The sequence below is a fragment of the Chiloscyllium plagiosum genome, unplaced genomic scaffold, assembly GCF_037043375.1.
Source record: "Chiloscyllium plagiosum isolate Xiang-an unplaced genomic scaffold, Cpla_swu_hap1 HiC_scaffold_16, whole genome shotgun sequence".
In the NCBI taxonomy this organism is placed as follows: domain Eukaryota; kingdom Metazoa; phylum Chordata; class Chondrichthyes; order Orectolobiformes; family Hemiscylliidae; genus Chiloscyllium; species Chiloscyllium plagiosum.
In genome coordinates, this window is record NW_028270154.1 from 86,595,924 (window position 1) to 86,611,678 (window position 15,755).

Sequence of the window (15,755 nt, forward strand, 5' to 3'; positions counted from 1 at the left end):
GGCGCCGTGAGGCAATGGTGCTAACTACTGCCTCACATTGAGGATCAGCTAATGGCAATTGAATAAATTGTTTTGAATAAGACCATAAGACCATAAGACATAGGAACGGAAGTAAGGCCATTCGGCCCATCGAGTCCACTCCGCCATTCAATCATGGCTGATGGGCATTTCAACTCCACTTACCCGCATTCTCCCTGTAGCCCTTAATTCCTTGTGACATCAAGAATATATCAATCTCTGCCTTGAAGACATTGAGCGTCCCAGCCTCCACTGCACTCTGCGGCAATGAATTCCACAGGCCCACCACTCTCTGGCTGAAGAAATGTCTCCGCATCTCTGTTCTGAATTTACCCCCTCTAATTCTAAGGCTGTGTCCACGGGTCCTAGTTTCCTCGCCTAACAGAAACAATTTCCTAGCGTCCACCTTCTCCAAGCCATGTATTATCTTGTAAGTTTCTATTAGATCTCCCCTTAATCTTCTAAACTCCAATGAATACAATCCCAGGATCCTCAGCCGTTCCTCGTATGTTAGACCTACCATTCCAGGGATCATCCGTGTGAATCTCCGCTGGACACGCTCCAGTGCCAGTATGTCCTTCCTGAGGGATGGGGACCAAAACTGGACACAGTACTCCAAATGGGGCCTAACCAGAGCTTTATAAAGTCTCAATAGCACAACGTTGCTTTTATATTCCAACCCTCTTGAGATAATTGACAACATTGCATTCGCTTTCTTAATCACGGACTCAACCTGCATGTTTACCTTTAGAGAATCCTCAACTAGCACTCCCAGATCTGTACTTTGGCTTTACGAATTTTCTCACTGTTTAGAAAGTAGTCCATGCTTGTATTCTTTTTTCCAAAGTGCAATACCTCTCATTTGCTCACATTGAATTCCATCAGCCATTTCCTGCACCACTCCTACAAACTGTCTAGATCCTTCTGCAGCCTCCCCACTTCCTCAGTACTACCTGCCTGTCCACCTAGCTTTGTATAATCAGCAAACTTCACTAGAATGCCCCCAGTCCCTTCATCCAGATCATTAATATATAACGTGAACAGCTGCGGCCCCAACACTGAACCCTGCGGGACACCGCTTGTCACCGGCTGCCATTCTGAAAAAGAACCTTTTATCCCAACTCTCTGCCTTCTGTCAGACAGCCAATTCTCAATCCATACCAGTAGCTCACCTCGAACACCATGGGCCCTCACCTTGCTCAGCAGCCTCCCGTGTGGCACCTTATCAAAGGCCTTTTGGAAGTCTAGGTAGACCACATCCACTGGGTTTCCCCGGTTTAACCTACTTGTCACCTCTTCAAAGAACTCCAACAGGTTTGTCAGGCACGACCTCCCCTTACTAAATCCATGTTGACTTGTTCTAATCCGACCCTGCTCTTCCAAGAATGTGAATATAAAGTCAATAAACACAAAATAGCTTAAACAGCTGCTGTAATTTTATAGAAATTTAGTAATTTGATATTGTTCGATATGTACAATCCAATAATTCAGTTTAAATCTGAGAACCACAGAATGTCATTCCTGAAGTGTGGGGTCCAAAACTGGGAATGTGTACACAGTCTCCAACGTGATCACTTTATGCTGAATAGCGTAATGTACTGCCTACAGTACATTAACATGTACCAATTATAATACATTGAGTAACTATACAGCATTTAACAACATAATTTAGATGATAATCTTGACATTATCTACAGAAAATTGTATTGTTTGCCATTTGTTTTGGCCATATGTCACCATCGCTGCTGGAATTTTACTATACACTATTGGTTTCCCTGCTAATATTAATATTTATTAACCTGATATCTCTATCTCATCATTCCTGTCACACAGAAGGAAATAAAGCAGCACAATGAAATTGTGAATATTAGGTGAATTAAGTGCAGAGAAACTTCAATTATCCACACACTGCTTTTATCTACACTTTCAATTATTTGTAAGAGTTTCTGAGGGAGTTGCGAGGCCAGTCAAAGTACAAGCTTAGTTTTGCAATTGAGCGTTTTGAATTGATTTTCACAGACTCTGGGCTCTTGATCCCACGGGATACAAAGCTGTTACTTGGATGTCCAGTACCTGATCGAATTTATTAACCTTGCACCCCTGATATCTGGTGTTAAGTTAAAAGACCCATGGGAATTCAAGCCTCAGGTCTGCAAGACCGAGGTGTCTTAGATTGCTGGTATTTTTCTTCCAGAAGAATGTTGAAAATGGAAAACGATACTGAGAACGTGATTAAGCAATCTAAACAGAACAGTTGGAAACTGAAAATAATTCACTCTGCCAACCTATGTAAAGTGGACTCAATTATCTGCCAATTTGCATGATCTGTCAAGAGGAGATCTATTCCATTAGGGCAGATAATTGAGGTTCTCCTGTTAAATAGACATTATATATTAGAATTGATAACAAATGGCTGGGAGTGATTTCGTTGTTCCACTGAATTACTGCCACATAATCTCCCACCACATCTCCATTGTCCAACATTTAATATTGGTCAATAGCTTTGGGAGATACAGGCAACATTATCTTTAAGTCTTTAAAACTGCTTACTCAACCCCTTCCAACTATGTTAACTCATTAGAGTCATAGAGTTGTACAGAATGGAAACAGACCCTTCGGTCCAACTTGTTCATGCCAACCACATATCCTAAACATGCTGACCAGATATCCTAAATTAATCTAGTCCCATTTGCCAGCATTTGGTCCATATCTCTCTAGATCCTTCTTATTTATATACCCATCCAGTTGCCTTTTAAATGTTGTAATTGTACCAGCCTCCACCACTTCCTCTGGCAGATCATTCCATACACGTACCACCCTCTGTGTGAAAAAATTGCCCCTTAGGTCCCTTCTAAATTTTTTCCTCTCACCTTAAACCTATGCCCTCTTTAGACTACCCCAACCCAGGGAAAAGAAAACTTTATCTATTTACCCCATCCATGCCCCCTACTTGATTTTATAAACCTCTATAAGGCCACCCCTCAGCCTCCGACACTCCAGGGAAATTGGTCCCAGCCTATTCAGTCTCTCCCTATAGCTCAAACCCTCCAAACCCAGCAACATCCTTGTAAAGAATTTACATCCTTCCTGTAAGCAGAGAGACCAGAGCTGAATGCAGTATTCTTGAACTAATCAGGGCATCTTCACAAAGCTGTCAGACCGAGCACCAAACTTGGAAAAACGTGATCAGTTTTAAGGAACACTTCCAGAAACTAAATGTCATGAAAGGTGGTCTCTTTACCAATGGGAGAAAGAATCCTAGAAACAGAGAGCTAACCAGGAGATCATTCAGCCAACCATGTCCATGCTGGCTCTTTGAGAGGTCTACGACCAGTTAGTCTCACTCCTGGACTCTTTTATCGTAAACCCTGCAACGTTTCCCCTTTGAACTTTCACCCAATCTGCTCTGAAAGATACAACCAATCCTGCTTCCACCACACTCTCAGATAGCAGACATCAACCATAACAGCTCACCATGTGAAATAATAGTCTTCCCATGTTCCTTCTGGTGTCTTTGCAAAATGCTTAAAATCTGCATCCTCAGCTCGGGGTGTGCCTGCCGGTGAAGGGTCTGGTTGTGTAGTGGTAGGGGATGTGCCTGCTGGTGACGGGTCTGGTGGTGCAGTGGTAGGGGCTTTTCCTGCCGGTGAAGGGTCTGGTTGTGTAGTGGTAGGGGATGTGCCTGCTGGTGACGGGTCTGGTGGTGCAGTGGTAGGGGGTGTGCCTGCCGGTGAAGGGTCTGGTGGTGCAGTGGTAGGGGTGTGCCTGCCGGTGAAGGGTCTGGTGGTGCAGTGGTAGGGGTGTGCCTGCCGGTGAAGGGTCTGGTGGTGCAGTGGTAGGGGGTGTGCCTGCTGGTGACGGGACTGGTGGTGCAGTGGTAGGGGGTGTGCCTGCCGGTGAAGGGTCTGGTGGTGCAGTGGTAGGGGTGTGCCTGCCGGTGAAGGGTCTGGTGGTGCAGTGGTAGGGGTGTGCCTGCCGGTGAAGGGTCTGGTGGTGCAGTGGTAGGGGGTGTGCCTGCTGGTGACGGGACTGGTGGTGCAGTGGTAGGGGGTGTGCCTGCCGGTGAAGGGTCTGGTGGTGCAGTGGTAGGGGTGTGCCTGCCGGTGAAGGGTCTGGTGGTGCAGTGGTAGGGGTGTGCCTGCCGGTGAAGGGTCTGGTGGTGCAGTGGTAGGGGGTGTGCCTGCTGGTGAAGGGTCTGGTGGTGCAGTGGTAGGGGGTGTGTCTGCTGGTGAAGGGTCTGGTGGTGCAGAGGTAGGGGTGTGCCTGCCAGTGAAGGGTCTGGTGGTGCAGTGGTAGGGGTGTGCCTGCTGGTGAAGGGTCTGGTGGTGCAGAGGTAGGGGTGTGCCTGCCGGTGAAGGGTCTGGTGGTGCAGTGGTAGGGGGTGTGCCTGCTGGTGAAGGGTCTGGTGGTGCAGTGGTAGGGGCTTTTCCTGCCGGTGAAGGGTCTGGTTGTGTAGTGGTAGGGGATGTGCCTGCTGGTGACGGGACTGGTGGTGCAGTGGTAGGGGGTGTGCCTGCCGGTGAAGGGTCTGGTGGTGCAGTGGTAGGGGGTGTGTCTGCTGGTGAAGGGTCTGGTGGTGCAGAGGTAGGGGTGTGCCTGCCAGTGAAGGGTCTGGTGGTGCAGTGGTAGGGGTGTGCCTGCTGGTGAAGGGTCTGGTGGTGCAGTGGTAGGGGGTGTGCCTGCTGGTGAAGGGTCTGGTGGTGCAGTGGTAGGGGGTGTGTCTGCTGGTGAAGGGTCTGGTGGTGCAGAGGTAGGGGTGTGCCTGCCGGTGAAGGGTCTGGTGGTGCAGTGGTAGGGGGTGTGCCTGCTGGTGAAGGGTCTGGTGGTGCAGTGGTAGGGGCTTTTCCTGCCGGTGAAGGGTCTGGTTGTGTAGTGATAGGGGTGTGCCGGCTGGTGAAGGGTCTGGTGGTGCAGTGGTAGGGGGTGTGCCTGCCGGTGAAGGGTCTGGTGGTGCAGTGGTAGGGGGTGTGTCTGCTGGTGAAGGGTCTGGTGGTGCAGAGGTAGGGGTGTGCCTGCCAGTGAAGGGTCTGGTGGTGCAGTGGTAGGGGTGTGCCTGCTGGTGAAGGGTCTGGTGGTGCAGAGGTAGGGGTGTGCCTGCCGGTGAAGGGTCTGGTGGTGCAGTGGTAGGGGGTGTGCCTGCTGGTGAAGGGTCTGGTGGTGCAGTGGTAGGGGGTGTGCCTGCCGGTGAAGGGCCTGGTGGTGCAGTGGTAGGGGGTGTGCCTGCTGGTGAAGGGTCTGGTGGTGCAGTGGTAGGGGTGTGCCTGCCGGTGAAGGGTCTGGTGGTGCAGTGGTAGGGGGTGTGCCTGCCTGTGAAGGGTCTGGTGGTGCAGTGGTAGGGGGTGTGCCTGCTGGTGAAGGGTCTGGTGGTGCAGTGGTAGGGGCTGTGCCTGCTGGTGAAGGGTCTGGTGGTGCAGTGGTAGGGGGTGTGCCTGCTGGTGAAGGGCCTGGTGGTGCAGTGGTAGGGGTGTGCCGGCTGGTGAAGGGTCTGGTGGTGCAGTGGTAGGGGTGTGCCTGCCGGTGAAGGGTCTGGTGTTGCAGTGGTAGGGGGTGTGCCTGCTGGTGAAGGGTCTGGTGGTGCAGTGGTAGGGGTGTGCCTGCTGGTGAAGGGTCTGATACTGTAGTGGTAGGGGGTGTGCCTGCCGGTGAAGGGTTTGGTGGTGTAGTGGTAGGGGTGTGCTTGCCGGTGAAGGGTCTGATGGTGCAGTGGTAGGGGTGTGCCTGCTGGTGAAGGGTCTGATAGTGTAGTGATAGGGGTGTGCCTGCCGGTGAAGCGTCTGGTGGTGTAGTGATAGGGGTGTGCCTGCCGGTGAAGGGTCTGATGGTGCAGTGGTAGGGGGTGTGCCGGCTGGTGAAGGGATATGGGCCAAATGTTGGCAAATGGGACTAGAATAGTTTAGGATATCTGGTCGGCATGGACGAGTTGGACCAAAGAATCCATTTCCATGCTGTACCTCTTGATGACTATGTGTGGGAAATATACCCCATTTGTCTGAATGTCCTCAGTAACTCACCAGAGATGGTGATAAAAGAAAGACCATTCTGATTGTCACAGCTCCTCATCCCTGCAGATCTGTGCTGTGACAGATGTGTGGTTTGTCTGATTTTACCGCAGGTAAGGGAAACACAAAGCTTGACATTGCAACACGATCAGGCTGTTCCCAACAAAACATGTGTGAGGTCTTCATTTAATGTGCACTCTAATTACAATGGACACTCCAAGCTGGTTTGGGTTTGGTTAGAACAATAGACATAGAAGTATTTTAAGCAGTCAAGGGTTTTGTATTCCTGCAAAAACAAACCACTGCAGTGCTTATTATAATAGCAGAGTAATAGCAGTGTAACTATTCCAACTGTCAAACTTTCTCCTGCCCCTTTAATGGTTGTTTTGGCATTGAGAGGTGGTCACCGTTCTATAGAGGATCAAAACTCAAGTTGACAAAGATCTGGCTCATATCCAGTGAGAAATGCGAGCGTTTATAGCTTCACAGGACACGACTTGACAAGAATCGATTATGTCGACAATCTCAGGCACAAACAGCAACCCTATTTCATTCAATTCGTGAATGTTTTTTGAAACATCTTCGACTTATATTCAGTTAGCATATTTCGACACAGCACGACATCCCAATGTGATTTCAATGACAAAAATGACACCAAATAAAATACCAACATCACAGAAAGAGATGTTGCAATAGGTGACTAAAAGTGAGCAGAGGAATGTATAAGGAGCATCTTTAAACATTTAGAACATTAGACCATAAGACAGAGGAGCAGAAATTAGGCCATTCGGCCCATCGAGTCTGCTCCGCCATTCGATCATAGCTGATCAGTTTCTCAACCCCATTCTCCCGTTTTCTCTCCGTAACCTTTGATCCTCTTGGAAATCAAGAACTTAGCTATCTCTGTCATCAACATACTGAATGACCTGGCCTCCACAGCCTCGTGTGGCAGTGAATTCCACCGATTCACCACTCTCTGGCCGAAGAAGTTTCACCTTATCTATGTTCTAAAAGGGCTTCCCTTTACTCTAAGACTTTGCCCTCAGGTCCTAGTCTCTCCTCCAATGGAAACATCTTCCCAATGTCCACTCTGTCCAGGCTGTTCAGTATTCTGTAAGTTTCAGTCAGATCCTCCCTCATCCTTCTGAACTCCATTTGAGACTGGTAAAGAGATGGAAAGGTTTCAGGAGGGGATTTTAAACAAAGGTTATAGCAGCTGAAGGCATGGCTCATGATAGTGAAGCAATTACATTTGGAAATGTGCTAGAGGCCAGAACTGGAACACTACAGAAATCTCAAAAGCATGTAGGGATTGTGGCAACTTCACAGTTATGGAGGAGTGAGACAACAGGTGAATTCTGAACTAAGGATATGGATCTTAAAATTGATGTGTTGTCAAGTGGAATGCTTTGGTGTGCTAAAGAGTGAGAGGCAACTAAGATTTGGAGCAATTTAAGATGAACACAGCCAGAGCGTTGGAGAAAGGTGGGGAGGGGGGAAATGGGAGGCTAACCAGGAGTGCATCAAGTCTAGAAGTAAGTAAATTGCTGTTTTTGGTTTCTGTAGCTGATCTGCTAAAACAGGGAAGAGTTAAATGATGTGATACAAATGAATACAGCTGACCAACCTGTCAATCAAATAAGTCAGCCAGATAGCCATTTCTTCAGTCAGCTTCAAAGGTTTCAACGTATCCATTTTTAGAGTGATACGGCTGAGTAATGGCATCGCATTATGAATGCTTGGCTGAACTCCAAACCTACTAATGGATTCCATTTAGTGGGGGTATTTATATAGCTGTGAAGAGGCATTTAGCTTTGTTTCATTTACAGTTTTATGAACTTAACAGAGATGTGATATTTCATTGAATTTACTTTTCAATGCATATGTATTTATTTGGGCAAGGGAAAGTGTTTTTAAGAAGATTAAAGCTTACATTCAATTGCAGTACAAATGCTTGTTATGATTAATGGCTTTATGAGCATTTCAAAGGCTTGCTAGTGTTATTATGGGGCACATTGGTTCTCTAGTGGATACTAGAGGAATGGGTATGGGTGAGGCATTAATATTTTGGATGCAGCATGGGTATTAAGGGGTGGCATGGGGTGAGTGAGGGTGAGGGCTAGGGGTCTGGCTTCTAACAGAATAATGGGAAATGTGGAGGGGACTGGGTGGGGTGGGGGGGGGGGAAGCAGAGTCATTGAATAACAGTCATCACCTCAATGAATGGCAGTACAGAACCTATTTCCACACCCATCTAGGAATAAATGAACACTGAAACATCAAATCAGTAAAATTGTTAGCTATTTCACAAGAGAGTAAAAAGTCAAGAAAGGGGACTGGGTCACATTGTCTAATAAGACAATGCAAAATAAGAGAGAAGGTTCCCAGTGTCCTGCTGAGAATATAGTGGCTACATTATCGACGACACAAGTCGAATGAAATTGTCAACATGCTTGCCTTCATTGCTCAGTCCTTTGAGTTTAGGAGTTGGGAGGCCATGTTGAAGTTGTACAGAACATTAGTGAGGCCTCTTCTGGAATACTGTGTCCAGTTCTGGTCGCCCAGCTATAGGAAAAATATCATTAAGCTGGAGAGGGTTCAGAAGAGATTTACCAGGATGTTGCCAGGTATGGAAGGTTTGAGTTATAGAGAAAAGCTGGACAGGCTGGGATTTCTTTTCACTGGAGGGTAGAAAGTTAAGAGGTGTTGTGGTTCTGTTCGCCGAGCTGGAAGTTTTTGTTGCAAACGTTTCGTCCCCTGGCTAGGCGACATCATCAGTGCTTGGGAGCCTCCTGCGAAGCGCTTTTTTGATGTTTCCTCCGGTGTTTATAGTGGTCTGTCCCTGCCGCTTCCGGTTGTCAGTTTCAGCTGTCCGCTGTAGTGGTTGGTATATTGGGTCCAGGTCGATGTGTTTGTTGATGGAGTTTGTGGATGAATGCCATGCCTCTAGGAATTCCCTGGCTGTTCTCTGTCTGGCTTGCCCTATGATAGTAATGTTGTCCCAGTCGAATTCATGTTGCTTGTTGTCTGCGTGTGTGGCTACTAAGGATAGCTGGTCGTGTCGTTTCGTGGCTAGTTGATGTTCATGTATGCGGATTGTTAGCTGTCTTCCTGTTTGTCCTATATAGTGTTTTGTGCAGTCCTTGCATGGTATTTTGTACACTACATTAGTTTTGCTCATGTTGGGTATCGGGTCCTTCGTTCTGGTGAGTTGTTGTCTGAGCGTGGCTGTCGGTTTGTGTGCCGTTATGAGTCCTAGGGGTCGCAGTAGTCTGGCTGTCAGTTCCGAGATGCTCCTGATGTATGGTAGTGTGGCTAGTCCTTTTGGTTGTGGTATGTCCTCGTTCCGTGGTCTTTCTCTTAGGCATCTGTTGATGAACTTGCGCGGGCATCCGTTTTTGGCGAATACCTTGTATAGGTGTTCCTCTTCTTCTTTTTGCAGTTCTGGTGTACTGCAGTGTGTTGTGGCCCTTTTGAATAGTGTCCTGATGCAGCTTCGTTTGTGTGTGTTGGGGTGCATCAGGACACTATTCAAAAGGGCCACAACACACTGCAGTACACCAGAACTGCAAAAAGAAGAAGAGGAACACCTATACAAGGTATTCGCCAAAAACGGATGCCCGCGCAAGTTCATCAACAGATGCCTAAGAGAAAGACCACGGAACGAGGACATACCACAACCAAAAGGACCAGCCACACTACCATACATCAGGAGCATCTCAGAACTGACAGCCAGACTACTGCGACCCCTAGGACTCATAACGGCACACAAACCAACAGCCACGCTCAGACAACAACTCACCAGAACGAAGGACCCGATACCCAACATGAGCAAAACTAATGTAGTGTACAAAATACCATGCAAGGACTGCACAAAACACTATATAGGACAAACAGGAAGACAGCTAACAATCCGCATACATGAACATCAACTAGCCACGAAACGACACGACCAGCTATCCTTAGTAGCCATACACGCAGACAACAAGCAACATGAATTCGACTGGGACAACACTACTATCATAGGGCAAGCCAGACAGAGAACAGCCAGGGAATTCCTAGAGGCATGGCATTCATCCACAAACTCCATCAACAAACACATCGACCTGGACCCAATATACCAACCACTACAGCAGACAGCTGAAACTGACAACCGGAAGCGGCAGGGACAGATCACTATAAACACCGGAGGAAACATCAAAAAAGCGCTTCGCAGGAGGCTCCCAAGCACTGATGATGTCGCCTAGCCAGGGGACGAAACGTTTGCAACAAAAACTTCCAGCTCGGCGAACAGAACCACAACAACGAGCACCGGAGCTACAAATCTTCGCACAAACTTTGAAGTTAAGAGGTGGTTTTATAGAAGTTTATAAAATAATGAGGGATATGGATAGAGTTAATGTAAGTTGTCTTTTCTCTTGGAAGGTGATTTCAACATGAGAGGGGGCACATTTTTAAAGAGAGTGAGGTTTAAGAAAGACACAGGGGCAACTTTTTTACACTGAGGGTGGTTCGCGTATGGCATGAACTTCCTGAGGAAGTGGTGGATGTGAGTACAAATGGAACATTTAAAAGATGTTTGGGTATGTACAGGAATAGGAAAAGTTTGGAGGGATATCGGCCAGAGCAGGCAGGTGGGACTAGTTTAGTTTGGGATTACGTTCGGCATGGACTGGTTGGACCAAGGGGTCTGTTTCTGTGCTGTATGGCTCTATGACATGGTAAATGGGACAGATCAGTTGTCACTCTAAGAATGCCATGACTATTTTCATTTAAGTTCCCATCTTCGGCTCATAGTTCATCAAAGTTTCTAATGGCACCTTTATAAGAAATTAATGCTCTAGAATATACAAGAAGTTGAAAAGTTTGATCCGACTCCGAAAACAAAGATAGCAGAGAGTGATATAAGCCTCAGGATAAATGGTAATAGTGGTTCATCACTGAGAGTGCATGAAGTGACTTACAGTCTTTCCAATTGCTTCAGATCCTGAAAGGCTCCTCTTTCAATTACATTGATCTGGTTCTCCTCAAGATGTCTGCAACAAAACAAAGGAAGTGGTCAGCCGTTGGATCTCCTCTCTCTTTTCACTTGTGTCCCCAAAGTAAGGATAAAGCTTTCACTGAAAACAACAAAAGCTGGAGATCACAACGGGTCAGGCAGCATCCATGGAGAGACAACAAGCTAACGTTTCAAATCTTGATGACTCTTATCAGAACTCTGATGAAGAGTCATCTCGACTCAAAACATTAGCTTGTTCTCTTTCCATGGATGCTGCCTGACCTGCTGTGATCTCCAGCTTTTGTTGATTTCAGTACAATTTCCAGCATCTGCAATAATTGGCTCCTGTAAAATTTTCACTACTTGTGTAACCGGTGTTATGGACCAGACCAAACACCCTCAAAATATTCAGAAGATAGCCCAGACCCTAACCTTTCCTTATTTTGAAGGTAAACGTAAGATGCAATTTGATTGGTCAAACTGCCAGATTTAAAGCAAAGCACACTTTAATCATCCATTGTAGTTAAAATACAGCAAAAGAAAGAAGGAATTGGAATTACTTAATTCTATTAGAAAACGTAAAGGAATAATTGATGCAGTAACTATTACTACTTAACTGTTCCAAAATAGTAACATCCTGTAAACACACATTTGGCAAAAAGGCCAATTCAGAAAACAAATTTGTTTTGCATGCAACTCTAATAGCAGGAACAGAACCCCTAGCTTTTAGCTGTAAACAAGAGAGAGGAAAATAGCTTTCACTTCTTCAAGACCACCACAGCAACTACTGCTGAAAACTAAAAATTAAAAATCCTGGTTCTGTGGGAGCTTGAGCACACCCACTCAGGCTGCTTCTATTGTTCCAATTTTAAACAAAAAGTTCTCACAAACTGTTTACTCCAGTGGTTCTGGTAGACAGCTCATGACCTTTGACTTAAAGCCTCTCTTCAAAACAACACAGAACAAAATACATCTCTTTAAGCCTCAGTGTTGTCACGCCTGTGATATTATGCTGTGACAGGGCAAGGCTCCTGATACAAGAGATTATTCATGACTCCATGCATCATACTCAGCTTGTTCTGAGCAAAACTGGCAGCAATAGCAAGACACTCATGCCCACAACTCTTTGAATGCAAAGTCATTTTTGATTTCAACCTTTTCAATAACCCTCAAGATATTCTCTGACGAAACCTGGCACTTCCATCTGAAAACAACACAATCTTTCATCTCCGAAGGGATATTTGCTGATGAGAGGGTAAATTCCACTGACCACAGACTTTTAAGTCTGGGCAATATTTTGATGGAAACAATGAGAGGTTATATTTGTGTATTGATAAAGGTAGATTGTATTCTGAATAGCAGGGTTCTGGCTTGGAAAGCATTTTTCACTTTTTGCTCCTGGTGTCAACGCTCAGTGTTGCCATGTCAGTTCCAGTTAGAGACAAGGTGCCCTGAAAAATATGCCTTGATTCCAACTTGTAATACCATTGGAATGGGAATGCAAATAATGGGCCCAATGGTCACTGGGAGCTATATTAAGACTGTAACCTTCTGGACTCAATATTGACTTCAATAGCTTTAGTGCTTGAGCTCCCCCATGTCCTTATCCCAACCTCCACACACCGTGCCTTGTTATCACACAGTCTGCTGTTACACACCACCCATGTTAGCCACTAGTGGACCTCATTAACAGCTATTCACCCTCCTAGGCAGATTGTTCTTTACTCCTTTGTCTGTCTAACTGCTCGTCTCTCTCTCTCTGTTTGGGCTCTATCCATCATTTACTCCTTACCTTCACCCGCATCCCCACGCCCCCCACCACTCCAGCATCATCTGCATATAAACCAACACATTCCTAACTACCATCAGTTCTGAGGAAGGGTCACACAACCGTTAACTCTGATTTCTGTCCACGGATGCTGCCGGACCTGCTAAGCTTTTCCAGCAATTTCTGTTTTTGTTTCTGATTTACAGCATCTGCAGTTTTTTCTGTTTTAATATTAAGAATGTATTGTTAGTTCAACAGAAATGTGTTCCCTTTGCAGCACTATATTAAGGCCTGTGATTCAAAGACCCGGAGAAGAGAGAGAGAAAAGGAAATTATCTCCTGCTCTCCATTCTCTATCTGTAATAATGCATGATAGTGTTTAATAAAACAGTACAAAAGCAATAAATTGATATGGACATTGCTGAGACAATCGTTTTCATTTCCATGGGACAAGAGATGGTCATCCTATTAGTATGAGCTGTGTGCAACAGCTAGAATTAAAGATACAGTATCTAAACCATTGCTCTACCCCACCCTCTCAAGTCAATGCTGATATCCCAACTTTACTGGCTATTTTAGAAGGAGGAAGTGAGGACTGCAGATGCTGGAGATCAGAGTCGGAGTTTACTGTGTGTGTCATACAATCTCAGACTGTCAGTGTCAGAAGGATTCCATCAGCAGCACCATATCAATGTGGCTTTCAATTCATTTTGCAATGATAATCATTACTAACACGTGTGATTTTGATTTATGTTGTACCACATCCTTTTTCAAAACCCTTGACAATATTCCCTTGAGATCATCACACAAAGATCCTGCACAGAAGCACAGGAGCCACACAGACAACAAGATTATAAGTTTGTATTCTGCTCTCGACTAAATTGGTTCATCTCAACAGATTTTAAAAGATTCGAGAAATACTCCCATCTAAAGCAGAGGCCGAATTATTACCGAGACTCTTGTCGATATTACAGGTATTATCACAGGGCATTTGGTCATAGCTACTGGTGCGTTGACATTGGACATAAAATATTCTTGTTTAACTAATGGCAGGTGTCTTTTCCTTAAGCTGGGAGATTTAAAGACTGGGGTATTTTTTAAGGTGAGTTAAAAAGGCAGGGTGGTTTGCACGTGGAATGAATTTCCTGAGGAAATGGTAGGTGTGGGCATAATTGCAATGTTTAAAAGACATCTGGATAAGTACACGGATAGGAAAGGTAGAGAGGGATATGGGCCAGGAGCAGGCAGGTGGGACTGGTTTAGTTTGGGATTATGGTCAACATGGACTGGATGGGCCAAAGGGTCTGTTTCTGTGCTGTATGACTCTATGACTCTATAATCGTTTATGGGGACAGCACAAATCAAATGAATTCTCTGCCTCAGTTTCTATTCCAAATTTCCGTTCATTATCTTTTGTTGGAAATTTTGTTGGGTATGCTCAAAACAACAGCTCTTAATGTTAAGATAGTAATGCAAAGGAGCCCACAGAGTCTGATCAGAAAATATGGTTTAAGACCGGAGACAGGAAATTTGAAAATTTATGAAGAAGCGTGTGAAACAATCTTTATTTGTTGTTTTCGAAGGATTGAATTTAGAACTACCAATTCCATGACATCTCTTACGTCATTACCTCCTCGTTGTTTTTGTTGTACAATTTTAAATGGCATTGTGCTTTTAATAAAGATCTGCAATAACATTCAACATGAATACTCTGTGAAAAAGATGGCAATGCATGCTTGCATGGTTTAGTCTGGAAATCGCAAACTGTTGTCAGTGATATCCTGCTCCTCTGCAGGGTGCAATGATGCACCCTTTTTATCTGAAATAGGTTTTGGCCCAGAAATCAATGATTGATGCTACAGTTTTTTCCACACTGTTCTTGTTATTAAGCGCACTGAAAATGTTATGTTGAATGAGGTCTGACTGAGCTTTTTCTAGGCGACTGAATCACAATTACTGCTGAATAACCACCCTGGCCCTGAAAGACTCCTTTGAGAAATAATTCATGATATTAAAAAAAAGGATCTGTTGAAAATGTATTTTACTACGTAGTTCGATGATATTTTAGCTTCAGCTTCACTCCCATGGACATGTGCCAATCTTTATTTCACTCTCTGTAAAATGATAAAAAGAGGTTAAACAAAAAAGTATTTTTATCAACCTATTCCTTCGAATAAAGGGAAGACCTTTTGGAACAGAGATGAGGAGAAATCTCTTTAGCTGGAGAGTGATGAATCTATGGAATGTATTGCCACAGAAGATTGTGGATGCCAGGTCATTGAGTATATTGAAGACTGAGACAGATAGATTCTTGAGTATCAAGAGATCAAGGGTTACAGGGAGAATGCAGTTGAGAATCGTATCAGCTATGATTGAACAGAGCAGACTCGATGGGCTGAATGGCCTAATTTCTGCTCCTACGTCTTATGGTCTTATTCAAAGTAGCTATTACACACTCCTGGAACAGGTGAGACTTGAACTCAGTCCTCCTAGTTTAGGGATATGGACACTACCACGGCACCACAAGATTTAAGAAAGATAAATAGTGTATTTTTACTTTTTGTTGTTTTTGATTCTGAGAATTGCTTACATTACTTGGTGGCCTACTGTTGCTGAACAGCAGAAACGTCCTTGTACTGAATCCAGAATGATTTTTATTACAGATTAGTAGAAATTGTCATCTCAGAGCTTACTACAGTATATCTTTCTGGACAACTTTCTTCAAGTTCAGCAGCAAGAACTGTTGCCTTGCCTCTGATGCAAAATCCGAGTCAAAAAAATCTAGGGACTGAAATGCACTGTGAAGATATTGCAAATGTAGTGCGACTTTGTGAGCTACTGATTTTAGTTGTATACAAGCTAAACACAATGCCTTTAATTCAAACTCTTTTGGAATTGCAGTTTTTAAATAAAAAAAAACGTTTGTGTGTGCAAACTACAAATAATGTCTTTACTTCAAACTATTTGAGAA

General features: G+C 44.9%; 1 protein-coding gene across 1 annotated transcript in view; it reads right to left on the bottom strand.

Moving 5' to 3' along the window:
* Positions 1-15,755, bottom strand: part of LOC122556810 (slit homolog 3 protein-like) — a 685,608-nt gene that overhangs the window by 615,139 nt on the left and 54,714 nt on the right. The window contains exon 3 of the mRNA XM_043704014.2: positions 10,982-11,053. Within this exon, the coding sequence (XP_043559949.2) occupies positions 10,982-11,053 (72 nt within the window). The remainder of the gene's footprint in view (positions 1-10,981; positions 11,054-15,755) is intronic.